The 24,528-nt window shown below is 39.6% G+C and overlaps 1 protein-coding gene across 1 annotated transcript in view; it reads left to right on the plus strand.

The window, feature by feature from the left end:
• Positions 1 to 16,121: 16,121 nt before the first annotated feature.
• Positions 16,122 to 24,528, plus strand: part of TJP2 (tight junction protein 2) — a gene marked incomplete at its 5' end in the record, with an annotated part of 35,793 nt that continues 27,386 nt past the window's right edge. The window contains 3 exons of the mRNA XM_082497980.1: positions 16,122 to 16,127; positions 22,150 to 22,203; positions 24,125 to 24,249. Of these exons, the coding sequence (XP_082354106.1) occupies positions 16,122 to 16,127; positions 22,150 to 22,203; positions 24,125 to 24,249 (185 nt within the window). The remainder of the gene's footprint in view (positions 16,128 to 22,149; positions 22,204 to 24,124; positions 24,250 to 24,528) is intronic.

Consider the following 24,528-nt stretch of genomic DNA (forward strand, 5'->3'; position numbering starts at 1 on the left):
GTGCCCGGGGCTGGCGGCTCTGACCGCTAACGCCCGGGGCCGCGGGGCCGGCAGCGATGGTACTATGGGAGCGACGCAGGGCTCCGCCGGGAGCAAACCACGGGAGCCCGCGGGGGGGGCGGAGCAGGTCGGTAGCGTCCCCCTCGCCCACCGCGCTCCCCCGCCTGCCAAGCTCGCCTGCCAGCACCCCCCCTCGCCCCGGCCGTGGTAGTGTCCCGTCCCCCCCCCCCCCCCCCCCGGCCGGGACCCCGCCGCGGTAGGGGGCAGAGGAGGGGCTCGGCTGCGGGGCCAGGGGGAGGGGGGCTGCGGGCGTGGGAGGGTGGTGGGGTGGTCCATGATACCGTGAGAGGGGGCTGCGCCTGTCTGTAACGCTCACTTTTAACAGGTGCGAACGTGTGTTTCAAACCCGCTCAACGTACCTGTTGGCCGCTGCGCCGCCCGCCAGGCAGGCCGGGACCACCCGCCCCTTCAGGGGGGGAGGCCGCTCGTCTGAGGGGAGGGCCCGGGTCGCGCGGAGCTGCTGCAGGTTTGCTCCGTTCGTCGCCGCCGCCCCGGGCTGTCCCTGCTGGAGGCGGGGAGCGGTGGGAACCCCGTGTTTGTTCGGTTCAGTGGGAGCGGGGAGGGGCGGGTGGGCGGGCGGGGGCTGAGAGGCGGTGGGCTCTCGGGCGCCTGGACGTGCCGTCCCGTGGTGACGGCCTGTGCCTCGCCTCTGGGGCGCCGGAAGACGAAACGGAATTTTGTGTTTTAAATACTGGTCGTGCTCGGGTTGCGGGTCGGTGTTTTAACCGAAAGTACCCCCGTGTCTGCGGGGAAACAAACTCCCAAGTTTGGAAAAGAAAAGCCTCTTCTCCCTCTCCCCGGCCCCTGCTTTGTTTTGTTGTTCTGTTTTTTAAAGAACTGATCATATTTTGTGGGAAAACGTGTTTCCCTACACCTGTTGCAGAACTGCAGTAGTCGATACAGCTCTGAAGCACCTAGGAGTAACAGGCAGCACCTGTCGGGACTGGAGGGGCTGTGTGGTGCGCGTGCCTGCGTGCAGGAAACTGGATTTATCTGTAGTCATCTTCCCCACCCCCGCTAAAACGTGTATGGAAGCCATAAACCGAAGTTATTTATGCCTCATAGTTTGTTTTGTGGCTTGCAGAATAATTAGTACTGTAACTATCCTTATTGTGTATGGAGTCTGTGTGTTTTAGCCAATATCGTATATTGCACTTTACGGGTATTTATCAGCCATCAGTGAACTACTAGTGGATACTTTCTTTTATGTAATTATTTGCAGTGTGTGGTTTTGGCTTGTTTTCTTTTTGTTTGTTTGGTTTGGGTTTTTTGTTTTTGTTTGTTTTTAATAAATCACAAAGATGCCAGAGGGATGGGAGGAGTCTTTTTTCAGTGGTGCCCATTGATAGGATGAGGGGTAATGGGCACAAGCTTGAACATAGGAAGTTCCATCTTAACATGAGGAGGAACTTCTTCACTTTGAGGGTAGTGGAGCACTGGAACAGGCTGCCCAGAGAGGTTGTGGAGGCTCCCACTCTGGAGACATTCAAAACCCGCCTGGATGCTGTCCTGTGCAACCTGTTGTAGGTGACCCTGCTCTGGCAGGGGGGTTGGACTAGATGATCTCCAGAGGTCCCTTCCAAGCCTGACTATTCTGTGATTCCGTGACTGTGCAGTTAAGCTAGGTAACTGTCCCACTCTTAGTCCACCCTTCTTGTTCTGTTATCTTCTTCATCTCCTGAACTTGTCTTTTTCATCTCTTCTGAACCCATCTTGTAAGCTCTTTGACACAGATCTCATTGTATTTGACACTTTTGTTGCTGCAGTACACTTAGTAAGTAGGTGTTATGATTTGCTGATGGTTCTGGTGAGAGAAACATAAATATCCTTGACAATGTGTTGGTGTCTTGCCTTGCAGGGGTCTCTTGGGGTTGAGGTTTAACTGTGTTGACCTGAGATGGATGGAAAGCCTGATTCTGCACGTGTAAGCTATAGTAGTTACAGAGCCTGTTTTTAAAAGTGTGCACTTTAGATGTACACTTTACATGGCTATTGCTCAAATACTTCATTTAAACAAAACCGTATTGAGTTTGGAACATTTTTTGGCCCTACTTTTCTCAATATTGGTGGAATCCTTGCCATTTTGAAGTTTATGATGGCACTTCCGTTGGCTTGATAAAAAGTGTGGGTTGTCAGGTCTCTACTGAGTGTATGGGGTTTCTTCAAACTGTTTCAGCATCTGCCTTTGAGACAGAAATTAAATGGTTTGGATGCAGCTTCTTTTTGTTTCACAGCTGTGAGTCCATGCAGTGTGGAAGTAAGCTGTGGTGGCTGTGAATTCAGTGGCAGCTTTTCTGTCAGCAGAAAGAGCTTTCGCTGATCTTTTCTCCTGCCTAATATTTGAGACTGTGAGACCTAATGTTTCTTACACGTACTGAGCTTAAGTAGGGAGAAATAGCCAGTGTGTCTCCTGCAATGGTTATATTCATTATATTACAGCTATTAATAAACCCACAATTCTGGTTCTTTTATGAAGACAACAGTTTTTTCATTATTTTGTAGAAAAATACGGGAAATTAATCTGGAGAGATACTACAGCTATGATTTTTAGGTTCATCTTTATTTTTCTTAACGAAGCTATGTTAATATAAAATTTAGGACTATACTAGGAATTTGATTTTTCACAGCTTGTGATTATTAGAACTATAAGACAAATGAGGATTCAGCTGATACTGGAAGCATTTTTGGAGTCCTTTGTGTAACAAAGTGGTGAGTTGCAGTATTTTCTTAGGGAACTGCCATCATTGAAGCTGCAGGAATCTTTTTTTTTTTTTTTTTTGGTGACCCAAACTGTATATGTTTTATGAGCCAAATAGTATAGTGTAATTCATGACTGTATTAAAATTGCAAATGAACTTAAAATCACTTTGCATTTTAATAACATATTTGGAATGTTTTTCTTGCCATCAAAATGAAGAACTCGCCAAGAATTTTGTGTGATCCGTGCTGATAGGACAGACACATACTGCAAATACCAGCCTTAAGGCAGAATTATGTTCCTGAATGCATCTTAGCTGGAACATACAGTGGAAACTAATACATACATGCAATTATCAGTGATATTATGTAAGAATAATACATCATCTAATTTACTAAACAGCAGGAGAGATGCCTTCATGAACCCTCCAGGCATCTCCATCCAGTAACTCAAAAATACAATAAAGATGAAAATATTCCTTCAAGGCTTACGTAGCAGTTAACTAAGCAGGCAGGTGATTGTCAGCAGCTTTCCAGGTGGTTGTGCCCTATTAAATAATCAGAGCAATATCTTTTTACATATTCTGCTGCTTGAGTCTCTGGATCTGATTAACAATACTGCATCAGTGTTTCACAACTGAAATTTGGATAAATGATTCTTGTTAAAAAAACACTATCAAAAAAAGAAAAAAAAACCTGCAAAAAAACAGCTGTGACCTAATGGCTTCCTTATACAGCTACAAGAAATGATACACCTACCCATTATTTATTTATTTATTACTTAATAATGTATGTACTCCACCTGCCTATCTTTCCCTTGCACATGCATGGCTATTCTGTCATGGGAAAGTATTTTGGATGCTCACCCCTCATGATTCTTAGTCAGTATGGGCTTTTTGCAGGGAATGCAGGATGTCCAATTAGACTGTCATTCCAGGCTCTGCAAACAAAGCCGTGAGAGGCAAATTGTTGGCCTTTGACTGAACTGAGCAGCTTGCTGCCAGGGTCAGCGCTTGGCACTGATTGCTGCTCTTTCTGTGTTCCAGCAGCACAAAGATCTGCTGGATAATGTGGGTCTCTTCTAGTGGCCAGGGCTGAGGATTCTTCTGTCCAGTCAGTGTTTCAGAAGCTTTTTGAAGAGCTGCAGAACAGGACAAAAAACAATTTACATTTTTGATTACTTTGTTTTCCTAAGTAATTTTTATTCCAGAAATAAAAAGTGGGTTTGGTTATTTATCTCATAGAGTTAAGTTGATACACTTCAAAAGCAATTGGAAGTGACAGTAGCATAACTGATTGGTAGCATGTGTGTGCTCCTTAAATGAAGCCATTAGAACTCCTGTTTCTGTGTAGAATTGTAATTGTGTTGTTTTGTCTGTGGACTACATAATGATTACAGTTTGGCTGTAAATTTTTATTTTCTAGTATTTAAAGTTTCCTGAAAGTCTTGCAGTTTAGTATCAAAGTAAGGATGTTGTTCCTGCCCCAGTGCTTTGGCAGGAACTCCCTTTCAGTTGCTGACAGTTGACAAATACTTGCATGTGCTTTATTTCAGTATCATATGTTACAGTAGGTCAGGTTGCAAAAACCCTGGGGTCAGACTTTTGAAGACATAGTGTTGATTGCAGATGGATGGCTACTCAGTTCCCCTTTGGCAATTATGCTTCCCTAACTATTTGTGCACAGTGCCCAGTGCACCTAAAAGATTTAATGATAGGTTAAGGTGGGGAGATCTTCAGTCATGGGCCTCAGACACACTTGTCAAGCTATTGGTAGAATGTGAAAAGCCCTGTACCAGAATGCTGTTGGTACATCAGCCGTTGCTGTCCCTTCGGTGTATGTGAAATACTTTATAATCTAATCTGACGTATTGCCTTGAGTATGCTTTGTCATTTTCTGTGTGGCTTTTTGTTTGACAGGTTATTATGATGCCTCCTTAATTTTAACATTGCTGTGGTGTTAAACTATAGAATTTCACTCATTAAATTTCATCTATTAACTTCTCTGCCTGTTGTAATAATTTGACTTAATTTTGCATTCTTTTGCAAGCTTTCTTTTCCTGCTTTACCTTGTAGAAGCTAGTAAATGTGTTCCCAGTGTCTTCTGTAGCAGTAAGGATGGACTATAAAATTCTTGCATCATGATGATTTGAAAAGGGATTAAGTTTTCTTTTACTGTTTTGTAAGGCTTGTTTATCTATAGGCAGGTACATAACTTCTTTCTCTTCCAGATGGGAAAAAAGCAGAACACTTCTTCATGGTTTGCTTCAGCTTTGTGTGTCAGAAGGTCCTTGAAATGCTCTTTTATGTGACTCAGACCACAAGAAGAAAACTTTCTGTTCTGAATCTCTGTTGAGAATGAACTTTCAGTTGCTACCAAAGTGAACTTTGCTCTGGATGGTAACTTAATGGAAGCACTTCTCAGCCTTAATGATTCTGAGATGTTTCATTTCCTTTAGGTACATATGCAAAAAGGATTTTTTTGTTTTTCTTTCTGAGTTCTTTTCAAAGCTTCATGTGGTTTATGAAAGTGAACAATAGTCGCAAAAGGAGGAAAAAAAATCTGTTCCGTCACTCACTGATCTTGTTTTAGTCAACTTGTCCTTTCTGTACTTCAGTTTGCAGTTCAGTAGAAGTGTCACGATTTCATAGGAAGGTGTCAGTTTTGTTTCATTTAATGGTTAGAGCGAAGCCTTACATTGACGTTACATGCATACGAAGTGTTGACTTGGTAGAAGGATTGCATCAAGAATTCTAGGTTCAAATTATTCTGCTGTCATCCTTTCAAGTGAGGCAAGGATGGTTGCAGATAAACTCAGATTAGTGCTTTGGGAATGAATCAGCCAAGTGAAAGTTACTATCTTGATGTTAAAGAACCGGGGAAGCTTAGTTCACCCCCCTGCCCCTTGTGTTGACTTATTGGTTGTTGGTTGACTGCTGTCATTAGCACTATTGATAGGAGTAATTTCTACATAAGTTGGGGGGGAGGGTGGGTGTTTGAGATGTTTTTTGTAACAACACGTTCAGATGTTAGGGAAGTCATGGGCTAGTACATAACTGCATAGTATGCTTCAGCTTCACATCCACCCTTGCAAAAAGATTGAGGAGAATGAATGAAAAACACTTGAATTTTGTTGCTCTCATCTGCCCTTCTGTTGCTTTGGTACCTCAAAGTGTTTTATTAGCGTCATCAACTACGTGGTGAGTTTCAGGATAACAGAACTTTATATTGGATAATAGGTTGCTGGTGATACTGTCCCAGAAAAATTCAGAGCTGTGGGAAGCACTTATGCTTACTTTCATGGTTTGAAAAAGCAATTATACTCCTTTGGAGGAAACTGCTGTGAGAAAAGGGATATTGAACGTGTTTTACTGAAGCAAGTGCAGCTGGTTTAATCCACTGTCTCATGGTAACTGAGATTTTGGGAGGGGCTGCTTGATTTTTTTTATTTTTTTTTTTTTGCTTGTTTGCATGTTTCATCTTCCTTCAAATATACTGGGACGAGTATCAGCATAAGACTTACTGACCTAAACCCTTCAAATGCAATCCCCAGATTTGCATTTGCATCCATGCATCCCACTGCATGGATGACAGAAAAATTACTGAGCTCCCTTTTGCAACAGATTTTGCTTTCATTTTAGATAGGTGCAAGACGCATTAAAGTTTAGGGGTGAACTTCAGCAGTGCTTTCTGGCATGACTGAGTAGGCTGTTGAGACATCTTGAGAGGGAGAGGTGAGTTGCTTAAGACCTTGAAGGCAGGAGCATGGTGGTAGAAGGAAAGGAATGTGGAGAGGTATGACTAGTGTGACTAGAAAACAGCTGAGAGTTGGCTAACAAATCAAGCTGTTTGTTTTGCTATGTATCTGAATGATGCCAAACATATGACTTCAGGCTCAAACCAGCTTAATTTTGTAGAGATTTGATATCTTCTGAACTGTCAATTTTTAACTTTTTTTTTTTAACAGAAATTTGAATTAGTTTCTTACCGTTATGGATGTTTAAATCCATTTGAAGCTTTTTATTTATCTACTTTGTGTATGAGTGACCTTCAGTTTGATGTTTGTTTTGTGAGGTTTGTGATACAGCATTGATAGTTGTATGAAATGTATTGTGTGAGTTTTATGGGGTTTTAGTCTTAGATGTGGTAAAGTGTACCATTAAAAATTATACATTATAGAGAACCGTATTTAGGTTTATTTCCATCAGCCAAGAAAAGAAAGCTAATTGTGCAATATGTAATCTTGCTGCCACAGGAATGCTTGAACAAAAGTAAGACGCTTCCAAAAATACGGCATATCATTCTTCTATTAATAGAGTTAGAACAAAGGATACTAGAAACCTTAACAGAGAGAGAAAATCTAGTTTGGTTTGGGGCTAAGCTCAGAAACGAACAATTGTACCATTGTTTGAATTGTCTTGCATTATGACTGGATGATTAAATATAAATGCTGACCTGATTGGATTGTATCCCAGCAATGAATTGGCCTTTTAAAAACCGGTTACAGGAAGCAGTAGACAGGTACCCAGCTTGTTTTTCTCAGATTCGGAAGCTGTAGTTGTTGAGTAACAAAGTTTATGCAATCACAGAATCTGTAAGGATCATGGAATGGCAGAAATGCAGTTTCTGACCAGCAGTCACTTGATGGTAGAGTTCGTTAGTTCTGCTGCTTGGTTTGCTGTTTGACTATAGGTGCAGGAAACTGAAGCATTCAAAAACAGTAGCACAAGGTGTATTACTGAAGTTGAATAAAATAATAATTTGTTCTTTGCACTAAGTAATGCATGTGATGGTTTGTTTTTTTTTCTTTCAATTTTTTTTTTTATCTTAAGGTGCTACAAGAGTAAAAGCTATACTTTGGTTGCAGAGAATAACTGATTCTGAAATGAGACATAGAATGGTGTCTGTGCTTATCTTTTACACAGTTAACTTAAAAATATATTTTTTTAATTTATCTAGCATAATGAAATTGATTATGCATGCCTAGTGGTTTAATTTACCTCCCCATCAAATCCTGATCCTGCAAGAACATTGGAACAAACATTTTTTTCATGATGCTAAGCAAAAAGTTCTCCTCTTGAACTTAGCTTATGTACAGACTGATCAAGCACTTTGATTCTCGGACTTCATTTGCATGGGCATCTCAAGGAGCAGAAGGTACAGAAACAATGTGACTGGAAAGAAATGTGTTTTGTTTTACAATTAAAGTGAATGAGGGTGGTAAAGTCGGAGACAGCCTTTGTTGGTTAGTTGGGCTGAAAGTTTAGTGACCCTTCAGTAGTGTTACCTTCCTGTACTATGTACAAAAAACTTAGCAGCACCTAAGTCTATACTGTGTGAGAAGGTGAAAGTCCAGGAAAACCATTCAGAAAATGAAACAGCAAATAAACTCTTTCACTTTCCAGTGTTTACATACATATGTTGCATACACAAGTATAATTGATCTGTCAACCTTTTACCTATATTAATTTTGATCGTCAACTAAAATTGCCTGGCTTCTAGGTTTTTATCTCCTGAAGCCTTGCTGTGTTTTTGAAAAAGGGAGGGAGGGGAATCCACTTTATTGCAAGATAGGGCACATGCAATGCCCCAATAGGTGAGGTTTGTTCTTTTCTTTAGAACCTCTTGAACACCCATGGGAGAGTAAGTTAGCCTTTCCAAGGCTCCTCTGCTGGACTGGTGCTGCACATGCCAGCACGCTTGGGAAAAACAGCTTCTGGCTTTCCTCTGCGAAGCAATGTGTGAAAAGAAAACTTTGATGAAAAAAATGTTAATTCCTAGAGTGTCATTTCTCAAGAGGCAGAAGTTGTTTTCTAAAAAACAAAATAACTTAAAACGTTTCTGCCTTTTTCTGCAAGGTGGGAAATGGGGTAAGTTTTCTTCTCCAAAATGGCAATTTTGTATTTCAATTGAAGCTGTTCCCTCACAAATTTTGAACAATTGGTTGCTTCCTGTTGTGGGAAGCACTGGAACAATTGCAGCATAATTTCTCCAGGGTAATGACAGAACTGTTGTTGGGCAAAAGATAGCAGAGGGAACTTGCTCCTGAAATAGATTAATCTGTATTTTTATGAATTTTAGGTTTTTAGTAGGTAAGACCTGTGTATCTTGCAGCTGTGCTTTGGATACAATCAGTTTGGTTTTTTTTTCCTCCCTATCTTGAATAGGCTTTTGTTTAGTTTGTAATAGGATATTGTACTGGTTTTTGATGATGCATATGTATGCATCTAAGCTCAGTAGAATTCAGCTGTAACAAATGAAACTACTCCTGTCGTGTTTTCCACCCCATCCCAGAGAAGTTTAGAAGTTTTGCATGTATATTTTTAATTCGTATAGCATGTGAATGTTGTAAATTGATGTTCGGTTTCATGTTCTGAATTTGTTATGCTCTGCTGGGTAAATACTGCTGCTTTGCCCTTTTAACCATTCTTCCCCCCCAACACCTCCCACCCCGATAATGGTAAATGAGTCCCTGCTCCTGGTAGCATACCATCAGAGCAGTTCAGGTCGCTGATTTTGCATTTACTCCCTCCCAACAGTTAGAGAAGGAACAGGGAGTTGTTAAAAATACAGTAGTTCGAGAAGCATCACAGTTTGATAAAGGCACCACACAATCGTAAGTAATTTCTGAGTACTCAATTGAAATTAGTAACTGTTCTTCTCACTGGCAGAGATCACAAGTACTGTCAAATACAAGTGAATGAATTTTAGAAAATTTCTCTGTGTGTACGTGTTGCTTGACTTTCCTGATGTAATGAGAAATGACACCTTTATGTCAGCAGAATCAGGACCTTCTTACAAGTGCGGATTTGTTACGTTCAGGTTAAAAGTTGCCTGGAAGGAAAAGCTTTACACCAAAAATTTTGACAATAATTCTTTTTACTGTTAGTGCTAAAATATCGCATTTCTAATTTTAGGTGCAACTGTCATGTAGTATTGGTTCAAAATGACGCTTAGAATTTTTCAGCTACCCATTTTCGTGGTGGCTTGATAGGATTGATGAGCAGTATTCATGGTTTATCTTTGGAGTACCAGATGTTTCTCTCTTTTCAGAACATGAAACAAACATGTTCCCCAAGTAGTTTTCTTTGTATAAACAGTGTAATTAATTCTTGAAATAATTGTGGTGGAAAGGCACTTAATAAAGCTGGAATTAAAAAATACAGCTGCCTGTTTGAAATTAAACAAAACAAAAACCACCTAACACCTTGTTTTAACATCACATTTCCTGTCACTTTTAGTCTGGGAGGAAAGTTTTGAAATAGGATTTTGGCCTAACAAGATGTTAGGCTTGTCTCGGAATTTTTTTAACTTATACAAATAGTATTTATGAAAATAACTCAAAATGCCAACCTGTTTGAGAAATAAATACATTAAGATACTGTGTAATATTGAGTATAGTTCTTCAGAGCAGTAATACCATGCTGTGTGCCAAAGCAATAGCCTGAAGTTGTATTTCTAAAACTCGAAAGAAATGCTGTATTTAACACCTTTTTATGGGGTACAGAAGTGGTGTGTGTCTCAGTTGCAGCATCACTGCACCACCTAGTGTCTCTCTGGGGTAATTGTGAGTTGTGCATCTTGAGTGCTCTTGAGTTTTGCTGGCTTGCATGCTTTGTCTGCATTGTGCAAAAGTAATTTGTCAAAAACTTGGTGAGTTTCTTCTGAAATATGAGGTTCCCTACTTGTTTTGCTGGTCTGCTCTAGACTTCTAAGTGGGAGATGGAAATACAGCTCCTGGTCCTTGTATACCTTTCTAATATGCAGCACGAGGTGGTAAAAGAAGCAGGGTTTCATTCTGTTCATCTCTGCTACAGGGGCAGAGATATTTAGTGTGTTTATATATGTATATAGAAATATCTTTTTATTAATATATCTTAATATATTTATATATCAGATTATAGCCTACTGTTGCATCAATACCTGCAAAGTCTTTGTAAATGTTTCTTCTAGAATATGGGCAAACAGACAAGATACACTACCTATTAATGGCTGTCAGGATATGTTAGGCTAAAGTATATGCACGAGGGTAGTAATCTATTGTATTATCAAAGATGGATTAAAAAACAGGAGGGAATATACTTTCTCATAAAGTACCCTCAAAGGCACTCGAAAACTTTCATTTGCTTGTCTTTTCCATTAAAAGTTTTTTTTTTTCCTGTGTTGCGTTTATTTCCCTGCTCCTGTCTAGATGGCTGGGACCAAAGAGTTGCAGTGAACAGAGTTAAATCCAGTTGATGGCCGGTCACAACTGGTGTTCCCCAGGGCTCAGGATTGGGACCAGTCTTTATATCTTTGTCAGCGACCAGAATGAGGGGATTGAGTCCATCCTCGGTAGGTTTGCTGAAGACACCAAGTTGGGCAGGAGCGTTGGTCTGCTTGAGGGTAGGAAGGCTCTACAGAGGGATCTGGACAGGCTGCATTGATGAGCCAAGGCCAACAGTATGAGGTTCAACAAGGCCAAGTGCCAGGTCCTGCACTTGGATCACAACAACCCCATGCAGCACTACAGGCTTGGGGAAGAGTGGCTGGAAAGCTGCCCAGTGGAAAAGGACCTGGGGGTGTTGGCTGACAGCCGGCTGAATATGAGCCAGCAGTGTGCCCAGGTGGCCAACAAGCCAATAGCATCCTGGCTTGTGTCAGAAACAGTGTGCCCAGCAGGACTAGGGCAGTGATCGTCCCCCTGTACTCAGCACTGGTAAAGCCACATGTTGAATACTGTGTTCAGTTTTGGGCCCCTCACTCCAAGAAAGACATTGAGATGCTGGAGCATGTCCAGAGAAGAGCTACAAAGCTGGTGAGGGGTCTGGAGAACACGTCTTATGAGGAGCAGCTGAGCGAACTGGGGTTATTTAGTCTGGAGGAAAGGAGGCTGAGGGGAGACCTTATCGCTCTCTACAACTACCTGAAAGGGAGTTGTCATGATGTGGGTGTTGGTCTCTTTTCCCAAGTAACAGGCAATTGGAAGAGAGGAAATGGTCTCAAGTTGCACCAGAGGAGGTTTAGATTGGATATTAGGGAAACTTTCTTCACTGAAAGGGTTATCAAGCATTGGAACAGGCTGCTCAGGGAAGTGGTTGAGTCGCTGTTCCTGGAGGTATTTAAAAGACATGTAGATGCAGCACCTAGCGATGTGGTTTAGTGGTAGACTTGGCAGTGCTAGGTTAATGGTTGGACTCGATGATCTTAAAGGCGCTTTCCTACCCTGGTGCATCCTTGAAGGTGAAGCTTTATCTGATGATTGAGTTGATCTTGGGTGCTGATTTCTAACATTCTTTCTGCTTCGTCTCCTGGTATTCAGCTGTTCCTTGTCAAGCCAGTTCAGCTCTTAGAAATGGCAATAAAGTAATCCAGTGGAAAAAGATGAGCAGGTTTTTTATGCTTTAGGAAGCTAGTTTGGCTTACTTTGAAGAGCCATACAGCAGAATTCATGGAGTGAGTCAAGGGGCCGCATGTAAGTGAGCAGGAGGAGGGTGGAAATTGCTATGATCAAAAGGAAGTTTAGTTTGTATCTTGAGAAACCGTACCCAGCCTATGAGGTGGATGTTTTTTGGAAAGAGAAACCTGCATTGCCAAAGATGATAAGGGGTGTTGGTCTTCTGTGAACCTTCCAAAGGTGCTCATTTATAGAGGTAAGGAAGCCTTAATGTGCCTAAGAAGAAGAAAGTGTCTAGAAAGCAAGCAAGCACACAAACAAAAAGCTCCACCTTGGATTTTTTATTAGATATTTCTAAGGTGAATTGTGACAAACTCAAAATGTAAGAAAATCCTGATTCTCCCCTTTCTTCCTGTCAAATTGCTTGTCCTGCTTTCTGGAAGTCTTCAATATAATTAGTAAATGTTTGGCTTTAAATGTATAGGAAACAGTATTCCTAGGCAGTATTTTACTGGTGTGGACAGATAAAAAATTCCCTGAAAAATAGTTGATTCCCTTCCCCTACTCCCGGAGACTAGTGTGTGCATTACTCAGATGTTTATATGTACAGCCTTCCCCATTCCATTTAAGTGTTTCTTTAATACAGAGTTGAAACAAATAAAACTATTCAGAGATTATGTGCTTTACCCAGTAATCCAGCAAAAGGATGCTTAATACCACATTCTTTACTGGCTTCTTTTCAGTGTCCAGGTTACTTGTTATTCCCTTTATTTTTTGAAATCGCAGAATAATTAAATATTTGTAAAAGTCAAATCCCGTATTTTGATGTGTTTTTTTTCCCTGTGCTTGGGCAAATTTCTGCAAAAGTTCTTTCAGCTGGGGATGTTATTTTATCCCTCTGAACCATTTGAAGGATGCTCTTGCAGGGACTGCTATTACAGGCAGATTGTGTGATATCCTTCATTACGTTTAAGCATCGTTTGTTACTGACTTGCTGGTAGCTGGATTAAGTGATGTACTTCCCATTAAAAAGCACATAGTTTCTCAAAGCTGCAGATCAGTGGAGATCTGTATGTATGCAAGTTTTTCCCAATCTCCTTAGGCTTATTTTTTAAACAATTTTTGTGCACTAGAAAATCTGAGGCATTATGCTGTGAATGTTAGTAATAGGGCTGCAGTGCAAATGAGACCTAGATGTGCTAGTCGATTAATATTCTCAATAGCCTGGTGAACAGTGCTGTTGCCCTTCGTCTCCACAGTTCTGCATAGGACTGGATTCCACTTCAGTTTGCAGCCTGGAAGGCATTTGGAGTGTCACAGTGCAACAGGAGGTAGAAATGAATGCAAGTTCTGCCACTCTGGAATTTTTCCCCATCTGTTAGCTGGCTAAAACTCCCACAAAGGGAGAAGGTTGACCCCTGTTTTCCTGTTTACAGGGGCTGTTTTGGTGTGAGAGTTCTGTTTGACAGAAATGGTAGAAATCTGTGTGTTTGCTTCCTTGCACAATAGGTTTCAGTGGATAGGCTACTTGACTTGAAGTCAAGAATCCTGAAGTATGCTCCTGGCTCTGCTGCTGACAGCTTTGGCACTGGGTATTTTTTAAGAAGGAGAAGTTTTGCTAACTGGAAGCAAAATTCATTGTGAAATAGTGCTGAGCACAAGGTCAAGTAATGACTGTGGGCATTGTCACCATGCTGGAGCAAACTGTTCCTGAAAGAACTAAAACAAAAAAACCTTAGATTACTGTCTAGTAAACAGTTCTCATTTGATGCTTTCAAAAGTTTTCTTGCAACTTAAGAAGTAAAGATTAGTCTTTGAATGACTGGAATAGGCATATTGTACTTATGTAGCATTTGCCAGTGCTGTTGTAGATAGAATTTACAAATTATAGCAAGTGAGTAGTATTACTTTTAAGTGCAATGTGATTAAGAAAAATTTTGACATCATCACTTCTTTTGCATTAAAAACAGTTCTGTTTGTTTCTGTGTAATGACATTCAACTTACCAAATCTATGAAGAACAAATTAGAAATGTTATGCTCAATTTATATTTTCTTTAAATAAGTCTTTTTAGATAACCCTTGTCTTGAGATTACTGCTTCTAAATGCATTTTGGAAAAAAATATTTCTTGCACAAAGTCTGATAATACATGATGAATGTGCTTGTTACAAAAAAAAAAAAAACCCACCCAAAAAAAACCGAAAAAACACCTTTGCTCTGTTATATTTGTTCTTGTCAAATAACCTGGGAAACAGCAAAGGCTATATCTAACTGATAACTTTGCATTGGAGGGAAGGGGAAGAAAGGATTGTCTGCACAGCTCATTTCTATGTGAAATTTTTTTTCTGCTTCAAAACTTGTCATTCCAGTGCAGAGGTATACTTACTTGAACAATATGTGACTTTGTTTGTTTTTTTTGTTTTGTTTTGTTTTTTTGTAAACTTCCTGCATCCTGATAATATAACCATCTTGATGTTAACATCAATCTTGATTTTACTGGAATGTGAAAGTAGAACTGATGATTTCTTAACATGGAGTAGTCCCTTATGTGTGTTTTGCCTTCATGACTCCAAGAGGGGAAAAAAAAAAAAAGGAGTTTCTGCTTTGTTGAAGAGGAATTGCAAGTTGCTCCTAGAGGATATCTTTTGCAAACCATTTTTTGTCACTTCTCTTCCTTTAATCTGAGCCACTCATTATTCTGGGAACTTGTTTCGTCAGGACAATCTGTTGCTGTTCTGGCAGTTGCTGTATCGGTGCAGGAGCCTGCACAAAAAGTAGGAAATGCTTCTCTGAATTACAGCATTTTGGTAGAAAACAAGGTACCTCCTTTTTTGTGATATGTTGGCTGTAATGTAAAAGACCCATGGATAAAGAGTTTTTCTCATCTTCCTAGATCCTAATCAAATATGTGCTGTACCATGTGTGGATACTGCATGAAAACACTTAGAGCCGTCTTACTTCAAAGTGGCTTGAGTGTCCTTCCTTACTGCAGGGGAAGAGCCTGGTAACAGTCCTGTTCTTCATTTTTCACTATGTTAATTAAGAATACTTGACAGGCTCTGGATATGCAGCTTGTGTTACGTGATCATCTTTTAATAGTCATCTACGGCCTACAGCTGAAAAAAGGAGATGTGGACCTTCACACTACAGGCTGAGGTACAGATTGCTTCTCATTTCATTCAGCCTCCACTTCCTGTTGAAGAGATCTCTTGGGCAATCTCCAGAAACTGAAGTGCATCAGCATCTTTGAATGCCTATAAATCTAGGGCCATTCAGTTTTGTCTGTCATAATTATCTTTATGCAGGCAGGTGACATGTGAAGGCAGTTTCTGAATCCTCTGATAATGTCTCTGATCTTTGAGAGCAGGTATGCTGCTGACATCTTGGTGCAGCTCTGGAGTCCCTCCACTTGACTGCTCATTATCAGTGGCTAGAAGAGCTTCTGTCCCCATGCTTTACCAGGTGGATGACTTCTCATTAAACTTGAAGTTTTTCATCATCTTCAGTAAAGCAGTCTGTCTAAGGAAAACCTGGACTCAGCTTTCAAGGTTTTTATCCTTGAAGTCCGTGGTAGCAAATGTAGCAGGTGGGTGTGGGGAAGAAACGCTTTTTTTGTGTGCGTCACTTCTGTAATGGAGCCAAAAAGACCATTTAAGGTTTCCCTTCTGCTTACTTACACAGCCTTGTCTAGATTATGTGTGAGAAAACACCCTTCTTCTTCACTGGCTAGAGAGGAAGAGATTAAAACTGACAATACTTCTAGTTACCTTTTCTGTTGGGGAGATCAAGCCGAGATAAGGAAGCTTAAAGAACCAAGGTGTATGTCTGTCATTGGAGTTAGCTTGCGTTCAAAAAGAGTTTCAGTTTTAAATGTCTGTGGACAATAGATGTGAAATAAGTGTGAAATGTGAAAGGTTGTAATTGCATCTCTAATCTTGTGCTGGGGATGAAGTTAGGCTTTGGTTTCCTTTACCCTTTGTGAAGAGGCATGCAGGTAAGGTCAAAAGACAGTATCTGGGACGGTACTTCTTTCTTAGTTAAAAAAAAATAATAGTATTTTCTTTCCATCTTACTTTAAAAAGGTGAATAGAGGAATTCCTATCCTGGAGAAACTGTTTTCCTCCAACATTAAATATCCACATGCAAAAGCTTTCACCTTTCTGTTAACTCATTGGTCTTGTCACAGATCCTGTTGTGACTATTCAAGACACTTGCAGTGATGCTCCTAGACTTCCTGATTATTTTTTAAATTTCTTTTCAGGTTCCTTTTAAATTTCGCTGGAGTCAATTAATCTGTCTCTAATTTTCCTTTAGAGAAAAGACAGTCCAAAACCAAGAAGAGTCTCTGCTGTTATAATGACTACAGCTCATGGACAATGTTTCACCATTCTTGTTCTCCATGTCATCACAGCCTTTTTTTTTTTTCCTGATATTTCTCTGTTTGGAGTGCTGTTGAAGCTTTCTCAAGGCAAGGCGGATGAGAGCAGGAGAGCTAAGACAGGGTTAGAGAGGTCTCAAATACATCCTTATGTTTGTTTCTGGTTCCTGCTGTTCTTGTAAAAATACATGAATAAATTTAAAATACAGTTTTGGAAGCTGTGAATGGGAGTCTGTTCAGATGAATGAGTCTTTTCTTTAGAAATGTTGATGGGTATTCTAAACTATTTTGACCAAACTCTAATGAGAGTCTTAAACTACTTCCATCCGCATGCTGTGGAAGGGGGAAGCTCCTGTCAGAGGCTGGTGTCAGTGCACTTATCCCGGACTCCCTTGGTGCAGGCTGAACAGTGTTCACCCTCAGCAGGTCAGCCCTGAGGGTGCAAGCCTGTGTTCATACTAGTTCTGCTGGCTAGCGCAGGGATGGGGTCACTATTGAAACACTTGACATTGAATTCGGTCTTAATTTTAAATGGAAAAAACAGGGTGGGGAGGGGGGAACAAATAAAAAAAAAAAAAAGAAAAAAAAAAACACCCCAATCCTCCACATCTTCCACTGCTGTCTGAATTCTTACTTTTCAGCAGTTAAATTGTTCCACTAATGAAAAATGCAATCTGTGGATAGAGGTTTTGGTTAACGTTGTGTAGTGAACTTGACGTGTGTTCCTATCTGTTCACTGCTTATGAAACTTACATAAAGACTAGGGGGAAGGTTTGCTTAAGGCTTAAATTTCACAGCATTCATGCGACATAGATGGAACTGATAGCTTGACCTATTTTCCAGTGAAGTCGTCTGTTGGGCTGTATGATTAGCTTATCATTCTTACGAATATCTTACTAAATGTTTGAGGGCAGAGGGATTGTCTGTTATTTGCAGCTCTTACGGTTTTGTTTCTCTTCCGTTTTGTTTGTTGGAGCCAAGTCCATGGTTCTGCAAGTGTGTTTATGTAATTTGAAGGGATTGCTCACAAGTATACAGTTATTTCTGCATAAGGACTTCCTGGATTCAGCAGTTAAATTGTTAAGACTTGATAGAGGCTGCTAAACCACAACATTACTCAAGAAAATGGATTCAAGTGGTAATTTTTACTATAAAATATTATAGTCAGAGTATGAATTTTCAAATAATCTGAACTGTGCTTCTTAAGCCTTTTCTTTTTAAAGTTTCAAGTAGGTTCCTGCTGGAGTGAACCCATATGTGTTTGGGAGAAGAATAACTTGCTACCTATTGATCCGTTCCTGACACTTAATTTTTATTTTTATTTAAAAAAAAAAAACAACCTAAGATTACAGTACTGCTTTTTTCCTGAGGTCTCTTAAAGTAAGAGTTAGTTGAACTCCTGGTAGATTTCCCTGCTGTGGTTTTGATGTGTTTCTGTGTGAAACTGGCAGCGGGATTTGTGTGAGTATGTAGGGCACTATTGTATTAGAATTACATAACCCTGTTGAGTGGTGGAAACAGATGAAAAGACGGGGATGTACAGCGTCCCTTCACAGATTATATCCTGCAACAATGAAGACAGCTCAAGCTCTGCAGAGAATGTGGTCACATGCAGTCAAAAAGTTGGGGATTTTGAAAGGGCACGTGAGTTGCTTTTTGTTGCATCTTGCTCCGAGTCTTTTCTTCCCCTCCTCCCTTCGTCTATCCCTCCCCTCTCCAACTCACTTTTGTAGCCAGATAACTGTTGTGGCAGGTCTTCTGGGTTTTGTTCTTTCAGTGTGAATGAAGTTGTCTTCGGTGATCTCTCGGCAGCAAGTAATTGCATAAATCTCTGATGACTGTTAGTGAGAATTGCAACAGCTGCCTGTTCGTAGCATGCAGATGATTTTAGCACTTTGACTAGTTTCCTGCCAAAGATTCTGTTAAGCAGTCTATTTTGGGTATGTAAAAGCACCTGTCATTTTGGTGTGTGAGCATTAGGCAGATTTAAGCAAATCCTGACTACAGTTTTCTAATTAGAAATGGACTGACTTTAGTCACTAATGAATTTAGACTAGCTAATTACAGTAATTTGCATTTACTGCAGCAGGTAGCCTGCTGTGTGAAATCTGAGTAGACTTGCAGAACAGGTACTATTAGTAACTGGAGGTGAGATTCTCAACCATTTTACTTACCTTTCTCCACTGTTTTGGTGTGTGATCTTGCAGTGAAATTGCGATCCTGTAAGGGATGCATAGGCTGCTTAGGATCCATTTGTGTTTCCTTACAGATGAACTATGAAGTAATTGGCAAGGTGACGGAGGCTTTTGGTCGCCCATCATTTGATGCATTTAGAGGAAAGTCATATTATTAGATGTAGAATACATGAATTTTGCGATTGTGGTGGAGACTTCAATCTTAGTTTTGATCAAGTCCTCAACTTGATCATGATGATTTATAACATTTGTAGTCTCTTTCTCCTTTTCAATCTTCTCTTCTCTGGTAATCTGTCAGTATGGGTTAGCATCGTGGCAATGGCAAGCAGCAGTACGTTTTATAATGTAAAAGAGATTATTGCTTAGAGATTTGAGGGAGCGCAGATGTGTTTTGTGCCTTATGGGCTTCCAAGGTGACCGTTCAGTTCTCTGAACTGTGCTGCAGAGCCGGCGTAGCTTTATCAGTATGGCAGAACTAGTCCTGTCATCTTGGTAATTAGGTTGCATGAAATCAGCTTTGCAAATACATAGTGTATTTTCTGTTGCTAAAATAGCATAGAGCAAATGGGAGATAGTTTCCCAAGGAGTGGTTTCTAAAAGTGTGTTACTTTAACAAATACTTACAAATTTAAAAGTGAATTATTTACAGAATCATATAATTTTAGGTTGGAAGGTACCTTAAAGATCATCTAGTTCCGACTCCCCTTGCCATTTAATTAGCTTTTGTTTAATGTTCAGTAACAATTTCAAGCTAAAAATAAACCCCCCAAATTTACACAGAAAGTACCTGAGACAGTTACTGATACTAGGAGTAATTTTTTCTAGGCACAGATAAGATGATACTATAGGCTCAACACCTTGCAAGACCTTAATTGTAGTGTCTGTAGGCAGTAGTTTCTCTTTCATTCTTATTACTTATTTTTATCACCAGGTACCATGAGACTTACTTGTCAGGGCAAAATAAACTTAACCGCATTAGTTTATGATGCCTTGATATACTACACAATGTGACTCTCTTGTGCACAAGATTCTGCTTGTGCCACCGCCCGTGTGAGGCCTGGTTTTCTGGAAGCTTACTTGTTTCATACCCACAAATCCAGTATCTTCACTGTGCTTTTCTCAGTCTTTCTTCTGCAGTGTTGTACTGAATAGGCAGTCATTTCTCAGTATGCTACTTTAGTAGACAGTGTGTTGGAAGGCATGGCGTTAGAGTTTCTGGAAGAGTAAGGCAACTATGCTGCTCTTAGTCCCCATGGGTAGTAAGCTCTCATTGATTGCATCCTGCCTGCTTTGCTATTTTGCCTGGGCTGAGAGGTTGTGTTGATAAGAACTTTGTACAGTGCAAACTGAATGTAAGTGATGTTCTTGTTACACATCTAAGTTGTTGAGGCTTTTATACAGTGAGAAGGACGGACAAGACTTTCCATCTCCCCTGCTTCTACAAAATTTGAACCCACCTGCTTGTCCTTCAAATTTTACCCATCATTTGATACTGTCTTTCATTTCTAAAACTTTCTTCAGTGAAGTCAACTGGAATTTAAATGACACCGAGGCCCTTCTTTAGCACAGACTGGTTTTCTGCAGAACTTAGAAATACCGTATAGAAAAGTAGGACAGTGATGATGTAGCCAAGGGTCAGTAGTAGGTAAAATGTTTATACATTTTCATACATGCCAGACAAACAAACCTAGTCAATTCCATTTACCACAGCATCACAGCAGCTCAGAAAAAGTGCTTAGTTAAGGAGAAACTTTTTACTTATGGAAGTTTCTCTGTGTAAGGGAATACATATAGTGAGAAAGTTCAGTGTCAGCTAGTTGAAGGATTAGACCCGGTTACATGGAATGTCAGATAAAATAATTTCACCAGTTGCTTCGGCAGGGTAATTCACTGGCCCAAGACATATATGTCTTCATACTGACAGTTAAAAATGCCACTCGTTCTAGAGTGTAGACATCTAGACAAGTAGAAATTCTAGTAGAGATCTAGACAAGTAGAAATTCAGAAATACTAACTTGTATTATTTTTAATACACACCATCTTCTCCTCCAGCTATTTTAAATTATTTTTTTTTTAATTGGACCCAAAAAGTTCTGGGAAGAACAGTGGAAATTTAACACTGTTCAGTGTTGTAAAATTTCTGGTAAAAATGCTGAATCTTTTGCATGTTTGCTGAGGAACTCTGAGCAGGACTTACATTTTGTTTCTCACTACAGTGAATGTGCAATAGAAAATGTAAACCTAATTCTTCTTTGGGGTGCTCAGAATCCACTAGAAGAATACATCACAGGATTCTTTGCGTTTGAGAAAAAGCATCCATAGCTTGTTAAAGAGTTGTGTACTGCCAGAAGATTTTTACTCTGGAAATATGGGGGGATGCTTTAAAGTACAGGGATACCCTTCTTGTGTCACTTCTCTGTCTATTGTTTTGGCATTTAGTTGCCAGTAATCCCTTTAATGCCCTTAAAAAGACCATTAAGTCAAAACTGAGCTTCTGTCTGACTTTCAGTTTTCTGAGCAAATTCTTAGCTTCTCAAGAAAGATGACCATTTTTACCAGTAAAAACAAATAAACCTATGGCTTGAGTATATGTATGCATGTACTCTTGCAGTGTGTGGATTTTTCTTCAGCAATGGGTGCTTTGCCTTTTGAAGTGTTTGCAGTATGTCAAATATTGTGATTCATTTTTTTCTTGGTTTTACAGGGCAGGCATTGAAGGGGCTGGCTGTGTGCTATATGATGCACCACAGCTGGGTGATTATTCTGCATTATATTTTAAGCTGTGATGTTGGAAAGATTTCAGGTTATATTATGTAAGATAAACTGATCAGTTCAGGATCAGTTTTAACTGGAAATGTGGAAAAAAGAAAGTGTTTCTGAGAAGTGTCACAGAAATGGGTATGCCAGTGCTATATAGCGATACACTGTGTTTTCCTGTAAAATTTAATTTCTTGAGAGGAACCTAAATACTCAGTTACATAATTCATAGTGATAAAATGTTTTGTTAAATCCCCAAAAGATTTAACAAAAGCAAAAGATCTGAAGGCTAGTTTATTTTGAAAACTTCAGTTTCAACTGCTAATCTTACTGCATACTGGAATGGAGAGGTCTTTCTTAAGTATTTTGAGTGTTATTTGAATTGAGGCTATACAATGCTAGTGGGATCTGAATTAAATGCTTTTGCTGAATGAGACTTCTCCAGAAAATCAGAATTAGCTGTTAAACCAGTGAAATGTGAAGGGATTCTGTCACCCCGGACCTATTGATATTTTTTTGCCTTTTTAAAGAATCGTTAACTGGAATACGTACATTTCATACTAACTCTACCACATTATTAGAATATGCATATAATTTTTATACCTGTGTTTTAATGGGGTATTTCACATTTTAATTTAGATAGTTGCATGCCTTGTGTTTTACTAATTGGTTTCTGTGTGCAACAGGCCCCAGGCATGGAAGAGCTGATATGGGAACAGTACACTGTGACCTTACAAAAGGTGAGTGAGTGCCTGTTATATTTTTAGTTTTCAAATATTCAAGCACTGGTTTAGTCTAAGTAAGTTTTATGGTAGATGTTATTAGCATATCTGAGTCTAGAATAGGATTAATTCATTGTCCAAATCAGATATGTTTTTCATTTTAAAGCTTAATTGCTAGTTACTCATACAATAGCATGACTCATTAATGTTAGGATTGAATTAAATTAACAATTTAAGTGCTACATTTGCTACTGTTCGGTCTTTATAATGACAGTATAATATACCACATGCCAATCACATAGCTAAATTCATCATTGAATAACCTTAAAAACAAAGCAGATGGTTCTGTCAAGCAGTTGTGGTTAATGTCCAAGCTTTATAATAATCACTGAACATGATTCCACTGATTGTATTTATTTTTTAAATACTCTAATATCTACAAGTGTAGAATCTAGTGGAAAATTGCTGTCATCAAAATATCTAAAATACATGGACTATAGATGTGGCTTTTTAATAGATTTTCTAAGAAAAGAGGAAGTACCTCATTATGTAGAGTCCTTTTGAATTAAAAAAAGTAGACCGCTTCCTTCTGAGTTCTTTCATGGCTGGGCTGCCACATCATGGTACAGAATGTGCGCTTTGGCAGTGGGGTGGTGGTCTTCCCAGCTGTTGTGATCATCTGGGTTCAGTGAGCAGCCTGTACTGCGCTGCTTACGTTTTTTCACATGTTCTGCAATGAACTCAACTCGATGACCCAAGGTAAATTAGCGATCTTTCCTACACAGCCTGTTTTTTTTCTGAATTGTCGGGAAAGGATTGTTTTTCAGGTTACAGAGATAGACAGGAGTAAACATTGCAGAAGTAGACCTTAGTTCCTGTAATTTCCAACTTTTCAGATCTTTAATATCTTGTAAATGAGGATTACTTCTTTGCCTCAGAGACACAGGCTTATACTACTGAAGTGGCAAGTTGCTTTTTTCCTCATCAAAGAAATAACCACTTAATATTGACATTAGTGGAACACAAGCTGGCGTGTGATGAACTACACACTGAGTATGAGTTGGGGGAAAAGCCCTGTTTAATGTGGTGTATTACTTTGCCACTGTGTTACAACATTTTGTTTAAATATGGCATAATTTGTATTTTATAGTGATAGGAGGTCTATGTTAAAGAGTTAATAATATTAAACCTGTGTGTTTAACAAAATGTGTGGTTTTGCGCACACCTTCTTGTCTGCCATTCAGTTATGCTAACAGTTGTGCAGTCTAGTGTTATAGGCATGCTTCCTTCACACTCTTAAGTATTCCAGTGATTTTATGAATGCCATCTTATGATTTTATGAATGCCATCTAGGGCTTTTATGGATCTGATATTTCTATGATGACAGGTTTGACGTAAATTATGAATTTAAAGTAGTTGATTGTGAGAGAGAATAATTATAGAGAATTCACAAGTTCACTGCTTGCTTTTTGTTATCAGCCATGATCTTGTTTAGTCTCATCAAGGAGTAAGTAGTTATTACAAACTAGATAGCAATCATAGTGAATATGAGATCCTGGGAAAGCTGTTCCACTTTCCCAAGCATCACTAACAAAACAGATTTGTCTAATGCTAAATTTGGTACAAATAATCAGTGGGATAGTGCACCAAAAGGCAGGCTGAGTTAGTGAGTCCTTTGCTTGATTACTAACCATCGCAAGGCTGTAGAGTGAGTTTTTTGAACACAGGAACATGTTGTCTTGTTCCCTGGATTTGTAAACCCATTCCTTTTTAAATCTAGAGGTGCTGTGTATTTCTGCAACTCTGCACACAACTATCGTATTTTACATAATACCTAGGTAGAGTGCTGTCACAGGAACTTTCACATTACTCTTCTTTCTCCCTATCAAAATTCCTATGGATGGAACTGAGTTTTTTTGTATTTATTTTTGTTATAAAGGATTCAAAACGAGGATTTGGGATTGCAGTTTCTGGCGGCAGAGATAACCCTCATTTTGAAAATGGTGAAACATCGATAGTCATTTCAGATGTTCTCCCTGGTGGTCCAGCAGATGGATTACTTCAGTAAGCAATTTCTTATTTCTCTGTCTGGCATATTTTGAGGAGCATAGCTGCAGAATATATAAAACCTTCAGACAGGCTTGGTTGAAATCCTGGTGATTTAATCCACTTAAGATCTGATGTCCTCTTGAAAACCTGGATGTCTGTTTTAAATTAAAAAAAAAAAGGAAAAATCAACAAGACAAACTCCACCCTGAGGTGTTTTTATTTGACATTTTGTAAGAAATTAAATTTCAGTAGTGTTGGAAAGCTTTTATATTTAAGTACGTTTCTTTTAAGATT

This window comes from Vanellus vanellus, assembly GCF_965231255.1.
Source record: "Vanellus vanellus genome assembly, chromosome: Z".
Classification (NCBI taxonomy): domain Eukaryota; kingdom Metazoa; phylum Chordata; class Aves; order Charadriiformes; family Charadriidae; genus Vanellus; species Vanellus vanellus.